Below are 8,621 nucleotides of genomic sequence, written 5' to 3' on the forward strand. Positions count from 1 at the left end.
GCTACAATGTACACCAATCTAGGTTGCCTCTCCTAGGCTATATAGGCTATTGTGAAAAATGAATAAAAGCTAGGCAATGAATTCACTTCGAAAATACACATCAGAAGAATAAACTTTCCAAACACTTCTTAAACATGCAACAACAGATATATGTGTAAGATAATTTCCAGAAGTGGCCCCGAAAGATAGATGGCAGCTCTTCCAAAAGGTGCATTGAAATTTAAAGCCACGCATAAGATAAGAAAAACAAAGAATACTGAGGATATATCAGGTCATGTCAGTGAGGATTAATTACCTCTTCTGTGCAATTTACAGAAGAACCTAATAAAAAGTTGTCATTATGCCTATAAAGCTCCCCTAATCTGGATATCCCAATACTGTCAGGTGAGATCTAATACAAGGCGCTGGGTGGAGGGTGGCTGCCTGCCAGTGCCTAGGCCGCAAAGGTAGTAGTTATCCTTTTGGATCCGGGGAAAAGAACAGCAGGTTCAGCACCAATTGAAAGCCAAAATGATGGCTTCCACGGGCAAAAACAACAATGATGTAACATATATGAATACATGATGATGTACTATCTACTTGTAAATTACTGAAAATATAAAAACAGCAGCAGTTCAGATTCATACCCACTCTTGAACCTTAACTTATTTCTCTTGGCTTCTTGCTGTCCTGCATTCTCTTGAATCATTGCATCCAAACTTATTTTTCTTGGCTTCTTGATGTATTTCATACAGCTGTTGGCAGTAACAGAGATCAGAGACGGTAAGTCGATTATAACTGAATAAATGAACAACCTGAGACAAGGGAAGAGTAGGAACTCATCTCATGGCTAGAAAAAAGCAGCTTTGCAAATTTCCAGTGATCATCAGAAGTCCGCAAATGACAAATCACAACAAGTAGAGAATAACAAAGTTCTTATTTCCCTGACTTCTCTCAAGTCATAAATGAGACACAGCCACACACACACATCAGCCACAAGACATTTATTAAGTTACAGAGTACCACACATAATAAAACAGACACGTTATTGAAACCTAAACACTTGATAACTGATAACTTGACAACATGATGCCGTCACACGGCTTCCTGAATCATCAACCCTTTGTCTTTGTGTCGTTGGAAAACAACCTTCTCCTCCTGGACATAGTCCTTCGCGGCTTAGGGCCTACGCAATGCCGTTGCACTCCAGCTCGCCTACATGCGCCTAGGCGAGCGTCTTATTAAGCCTTCTTGAACCAGTACTATTTATTCAACGACAGTTTCATCATTGTAAGATTGGGTGTAATCCACACAGGAGCAGGCCAGTTGGACCAAAGCTGAGGAAACACAAGGCTTTCCCAGCTATTATTATCCAAGCGAAGTAGCCCTAAATCGCGACGATTATCCTTATGCACAGTTATGTACTCATCATCGTCAGTAAAGTAGAGACGATTTTCCTTGAGAGCAGGGCATTCTTTAGTGCTGAGACAGAGTGACTGGTTATGACCAAGGAACAGCACATGGCCGTGCAAGCAATCAATTTCCACAAGCTTCTTGGCAGCAACATCAACTTCATGTATTTTAATTCCCTTGGTGTGCAGCTTAAGTGATGAAATATCATCCTGATAACCACTATACACTTTCAACCTCCAAACAAGCAGCAAACCACCCCATGGAGCTTCAAGAATGTATGCTCCCTGAATTTCTAAATCGTCATCATCCACACCCATAATAGTGTTCATTGTAACAGCAGGCCCACTAAGATCAAAGGTGTGAACTTCTCCCAATAGAGTCGCTGCATACAGTAGCCCATCCTTGTAGGTGCAGTCAAAATAATCAGTGTGAGGTGGCAGCCAGGTCCACTTATCGTCCCCTACCCTTGCAAAGGATAGCTGACCAAACGGCAAGTGGATGAGCACCACTATGTAGCTCCCTGTGGGTGTATCATAAAACAAAAGAGCCTTCTGATGGAAGAATTCCCGCAGGGCAGCTGGAGCAATTATCATTGGAGGGCAGATAACTTGCTTTGCCGTGTGCTTTGAGTATGCATACTTGTGGACAGCACCCGAGTCATCACAAATGGGCTTCACATGCTGCATCGTGGTCACTGAAGGAAGAGCAATCTGTTGACCAGTGATCGGATTGACGAGGTGCATTTCAGATCTCTCATCGACGGTGACCAGCAAGCCGAGAGAGGACCCAATCAGAAACCTAGTGTGGAGAGGCGGCTCCGGGAGAGTCAGGCTGTAAACCCTCTTCTCCACGAGGCTGTAGAGACTCGCAACATTGTCGCTGGAAGATTCAGAGGTGTAGAATAGGCACGGCGTCTGGGGCTGCTTGTGCTTGCCGAGTGTGCGCAGGGAGGTGTAGGCAGAGCGCCAAAAGGTGCAGACGGCGCCGGCACGTATGAGGTCAGGGATCTCAAGGGTGGCAAAGATGCGCATCAAGATGTCCTCTGGTAGCTCCGGGAGTGTAGCCTCTATCAGTAGTGGTGGTGTCTTGAGAATATTCAGTGAGCTGGGAGGAGAGAGACCCAGCAGCTGAGGTAAAACTCGGAAGACCAGGGAGCGCAAATCCAAATTTGTGGTGTGTATAGGGAGCCCCCAGAAGTTGAATATCGTGTCTACACTACTAGGGTCTTCCATGGGATTATAGTATGTCATGGAAGACGAACTGCTTCTGCTGCAATGCTTGCAAAATAGCAACTTGGGTGGAGCAGGAAGAGACTTGTGGCTATATTTATAGGTGACCAACCGAGGCTGCTTCACCCCTGATTCGAATAGGTGAGGCAGATCCGAGTAGGCAAAGGAAATCAACAGAGGTTGATTGCCTGGGGCTTGTGGAATCAGAACATGGATCAACTCCGGAAAAGATTCCGACTTTTTGCTGTTGTTTGCGGAGGAAAGATGGGACCTGTTTGCTTCTCCGAGATCTGCTCCGGTTCCGGGAAGGGGGGGAGAAGGAGCACTAACCGGACAGGAGCAGACTCGGTATGGCCTGGGGAGGAGGAGGAGGAGCCCATCCACAGAGCGCCGCCGGCTCATCACAGTCACAGGAGGGGAGGATTCAGCGGCGAGGTGGCCAGCCGGTGGTTCCATCCCTATCGACATTGACGGAGTGTCCTTGCTCGATCTTACTCGATTTGTAGTAGGGTTTGGGAGAGGATAAAAGGGGATCGGGACGGGAGTGAGGGCTGAGGAGGAAGAAGAGGATGCAGTATTAGACATAGATTTTTTTTCTAAGACAGGTCGTTTGGCCAAATGTGATGGCTCAGGAGATTGCTATAATAGCATCTCCACCCGTTGGCCCCATACCTGGCCAAACGGGCCGGCCCGGCACGGCATGGCCCGGCCCATCGTAGTCGTGCCTGGCCCGGCACGGCCCGCCAGGGCACGATTACTATACGGGCCGTGTCGTGCCGGCCCGCGTGCTGCGCCCCCAGGCCCAGGCACGGCCCAGTTAGTAAACGGGTCGGCGCGTTGGCCCGTTTAGCACGGTGGGCCGCGTATTTTTAACCTGTTATTTGACGCACTGAGCGTTTTTTAGCCTATTTTTACATGTTGGGCCATATATAGATGTATAAAAAAATAAAAAATATGTAATCGGGCCGTGCCGTGCCGGCCTGCGTGCCCAGCCTCCAGGCCCAAGCACGGCCCAGGGCGTGCCGCGTGCCGGGCCCGGCCCGTTTAGACCGTGCCGTGCCTGGCCCAAGGCGGGCCGTGCTGGCATGCTCACGGGCCGGCCCGAAAAACCCGGCCCATTTGGCCAGCTATAGTTAGCCCTCCAGAGGGCGCCTAAAATCGTTGCCTGGAGGTGAGCCGGCGCAAAAAATCGGCCTGAGGGCGAGCTAGTCCTCAGCCGTCGCCCCAGGGCCGCCCCCAGGCTCGTTCAAAAAAGAAAACGTTCGGCGAAGTTCGGCTAAACACGTCTAAATTTCAGCAAACTTTGGCATATATTCATAGCAAACTTAAACATGTTCGCGGATTCATATTACATAGCAAATATATATCTAATTAAAAAAGGAACTGGCTGAACGCGGAGTAGTCACCGTCGTCGCCGCCATCCTCACCGTCGTCGTCATTGTCGGCCTTCTCCTGCTTGACGCGGGCGTCCCTGCTGGACCCCTGCTGTAATGCCCTCGATGCGGCTATATCTCCCACGTGTCGAAGCACGACTTAGAGGCATAACCGCATTGAAAGCAATGTCATAAGTGAGGTAATCTTCACACAACCCATGTAATACATAAGGGAAAAGAGACATAGTTGGCTTACACTCGCCACTTCACACAAATACATGAATAAAGCATTAGAACATCCAAATACAATCAAGGTCCGACTACGGAACCAAAATAAAAAAAGAACCCCAAATGCGACAAGGTCCCCGATCGACCCCAACTGGGTCCCACTACTGATCAACTGGAAGCGGAACAACATAAAGGACAAGATCTTCATCGAGCTCCTCCTTGAGCTTGGATGCGTCACCTGCACGGACTCATCGGCACCTGCAAGCTGGTTTTGAAAGTATCTGTGAGTCACGGGGACTCAGCAATCTCGCACCCTCGCGATCAAGACTATTTAAGCTTATGGGTAAGGTAAAGGTATGAGGTGGAGCTGCAGCAAGCGACTAGCATATATGATGGCTAACATACGCAAAAGAGAGCGAGAAGAGAAAGCAAAGCATGATCGAGAAACTATGATCAAAAAGTGATCCTAGAACAACCTACGTCAAACATAACTCCAACACCGTGTTCACTTCCCGGACTCCGCCGGAAAGAGACCATCATGGTAACACACACAGTTGGTTCATTTTAATTAAGGTCAACTTCAGGTTTTCTACAACCGGACGTTAACAAATTCCCATCTGCCCATAACCGCGGGCACGGCTTTCGAAAGTTTCAAATCCCTGCAGGGGTCTCCCAACTTAGCCCATCACAAGCTCTCACGGTCAACGAAGGAATAGACCTTCTAGCGGGAAGACCCGATCAGACTCGGAATCCCGGTTACAAGACATTTCGACAAGGTAAAACTAAACCAGCAACACCGCCCGAATGTGCCGACAAATCCCGATAGGAGCTGCACATATCTCTTTCTCAGGGCACACCGGATTGTCCAAACTTCCGGTAGGCCAACCCAGAGTTGCCCCTAGTGGCCACCGGCGGCTGACAAGTTGGACCAACACTCAGAGGAGCACTGGCCCGGGGTTTTAAAATAATGATGACCCTTGGGCGCGCGACCCCCAAGGGAAAAGAAAAGGCTGGGTGGCGAATGGTAAAACCAATGTTGGGCATTGCTAGAAGAGTTTTACTCAAGGCGAACTGTCAAGGGGTTCCCATTATAACCCAACCGCGTAAGGAACGCAAAATCCGGGAACATAACACCGATATGACGGAAACTAGGGCGGCAAGAGTGGAACAAAACACCAGGCATAAGGCCGAGCCTTCCACCCTTTACCAAGTATATAGATGCATTAATTAAATAAGATATAATTTGATATCCCAACAAGTAAACATGTTCCAACAAGGAACAACATCTCCATGTTCCAACAAGGAACAAAACTTCAATCTTCACCTGGAACTAACAACGCTATAAGAGGGGCTGAGCAAAGCGGTAACATAGCCAATCAACGGTTTGCTAGGACAAGGTGGGTTAGAGGCTTGGTTCAACAATATGGGAGGCATGATAAGCGAGTGGTAGGTATCGCAGCATAGGCATAGCAAAAGGGCGAGCAACTAGCAAGCAAAGATAGAAGTGATTTCGAGGGTATGATCATCTTGCCTGAAATCCCGCAAGGAAGAAGAATGGGTCCATGAAGAAGACAAACGAACGTAGTCGAACGAATCCTCACAACACGACGTTGCCGGAACCAACCCGAAGAAGCCAAACACCGGAAAGAAGCACACAACATAGTAAACAACCAACACATTAACATGGTATGATATGCGGGATGCGGTATGCGATGTATATGCATGATTTGACAAGGAATGATAGGATCTGGCCTCAACTTGGAAAACCAAGTGTGCCACTGGAAAGACGAGATGAAATCGCTTGAAAACGATATAAAGATCACCGGAAACGGAGTTACGGTTTGGAAATGGCAAGCAATTCAAATATGACACCGGTCTGCGATTTACATCAAGTAGCCATCTAAATGCATGAAGATGAACATGCTACAGCACTCAAACATGACAACAAAATACATGGCAGGGATCCACTCATGATTCTTAACAAAAGATGAGCACTGAGCTACGGCCAATTCATCCACTAACAGGTTCAAACAAGTATGGCAAAAATGCATATGGTAAACAGATTTCAGACTTAGTGAAATTAACACTTGCCTGGAATTTCAGATCAGGTAGCACACTACAGAGCATGAAAACTATATGCTACAGGACCTGAACATGGCAAAGTAAAGCATGGCATGGAGCTACTCAAAGAGCTTAACAAAAGTCCCTTAGTGACCTTGAGCCAAAAGGGATCAGAAAATACAATTGCAAGCATGTGAACATGGCAAAAACATAATCAGTTCTCAGACTTAGTGAAAACTGGAGCATGCTGAAACAGATATCAAGTAGGCATGTTTACGAGCTCGATGCACTCACTATAGAGCATGTCATGACAATCTAAGCATACATCCATCAAGAATACACAAAATACAAGCTAGTCATGGCAAGAACAAAAACATAGCATGCACGGATCAACTACAACATCCTCGGCAAAATTGCTAACAAGTAGACAATCTGCCCAGATTCACAAAATAGCAAAAGTAGAGCTCGATTGACTCAAGCTAGGGTGCTCCATAATTGCAAACAAAGACATGGATGGATAGAGCACTACAAGATTAACAAAACATCCTTACCGATCATCCTCAAAAGAGCCACGGATCACTAGGAAACAACATGAACATATGGCATCATGAAATGAACAGATCAAGGACTTAGTGGAAATGCTAAGTCCCTGAAATCAGCATTACCAAGTGCCTCACTTTGCAAGCTTGTGCTAGTCACCACACACATCACAAAAATACATGGGTTGCACCTATGGATAGATGGCAAAACCCTTAACAAAACATATGTAGAGCTCATGGGCATAACATGCACACAATAATCATGGCAAAAATGACAAATATCTAAATGGATCAGTAGATCTGACAATTATCTCAACTAGCTCTCTTCTAACAACATTTCGGGCATCAAGATGAACTCAAATGAAAATGATGCAATGAAATGAAATGATGTACTCTCCGAGGCGAACATTTTGATATGCTATATGCATGAATCGGAGCCACGGATGCGGAGTTACGACATGATGAATAAGGGCATATGGATCTGGGAATTTCGGGGACTTAGTGAAATTATACCTCCGCAAAAGTCAACGCGGGACGGAGACGGTGTTTGGATTGCGGGACTGGTGGATCTCATCCATCTTCTCCGGATCTGACCGGAGAGGAACTCCGGCGAGACGAACTCCGGCGAGGGCGGTGGGGAGCTGATGCACCGGCGAGGCCCGACGAAGGGCGCGGCAGCACCGGAGCGCGGGTTGCCGGCGAGGGGCGACTCTGGCCGAGGAAGGGTGGCGGTGCGCGGCCGGTGAGGAGGAGCGGGCCGGCCGTGGCGGAGCTCGGCTCCGGCCGGCGAAGAACGGCGTCGGGCGTCACCGGCGGGCGCGGTGCGCGGCAGGGACGACGAGGCCGCGGTGCGGACGGGCGACTCCAGGCGGGATGGGGAGGCGGCGCAGCGAGAAGAGCGGGAGGCGCGGCGGTGAAGCTCCGGTGGCGGAGCACTCCGGCGATCACCGGATCCGGCGATGAAGGGGACGAACGGCCAGGCGGTGGCGCGGATCTGGCGGCTCGGGCCCAGACGCGGCTCGCGCGGGCCGTCCGTGGGCCTCGCGGGCTGCGGCGGCGGGGAACGGCGGTGCGACATGTGGCGGTCCTTGAGTGGCGCGGGAGGAGGTGGACGTGTCCGGCCGTCGGGCGGACATGTCCAGCGGCGCGGGGAAGATGGATCTAGGGTTCATCCGTGAATTTCGGGAGGGGAGCACATATTTATAGGTAGAGGGAGCTAGGAGAGTCCAAATGGGGTACGGTTTTCAGCCACGCGATCGTGATCGAACGACCGAGATGATGGAGGAGGTTTAGATGGGTTTTGGGCCAACATGGAGGGGTGTTGGGCTGCAACACACACGAGGCCTTTTCGGACCCTCGGTTAACCGTTGGAGTATCAAACGAAGTCCAAATGGTACGAAACTTGACAGGCGGTCTACCGGTAGTAAACCGAGGCCGCATGGCAAGTCTCGGTCCAATCCGGAAATATTGAATCCTCACACATGAGAAGAAGGTAGAAAGGACCATCGGAGAAGAACGGAGCGCCGGATTGTAAAACGGACAACGGAGAAAATGCTCGGATGCAAGAGACGAACATGTATGCAAATGAAATGCACATGATGACATGATATGCAATGCATGACACGCAAGTAATGACAAGGCAACAACAGCGAATAACTGGGCGACACCTGGCACATCGGTCTCGGGGCGTTACACCTGCCCGGCGTTTCCATGACAGACTGGTGGCGGCGGCGCGTCGTCGTCGTTGATGACGACGACTCCTCCTTCGTCGCGGCCCCGGCGGCGCTGCGTGAAGCGCC

General features: G+C 49.4%; 1 protein-coding gene across 1 annotated transcript; it reads right to left on the reverse strand.

Moving 5' to 3' along the window:
- Window positions 1–897: 897 nt before the first annotated feature.
- Window positions 898–3,221, reverse strand: LOC125507084. The gene has a single exon (XM_048671778.1). It carries the CDS (start codon window positions 3,204–3,206, stop codon window positions 1,242–1,244), a length of 1,965 nt encoding a protein of 654 aa, XP_048527735.1. The 5' UTR covers window positions 3,207–3,221; the 3' UTR covers window positions 898–1,241.
- Between the last annotated feature and the right edge of the window lie 5,400 nt (window positions 3,222–8,621).

Source organism: Triticum urartu, chromosome 5 (assembly GCF_003073215.2).
Source record: "Triticum urartu cultivar G1812 chromosome 5, Tu2.1, whole genome shotgun sequence".
NCBI lineage: Eukaryota > Viridiplantae > Streptophyta > Magnoliopsida > Poales > Poaceae > Triticum > Triticum urartu.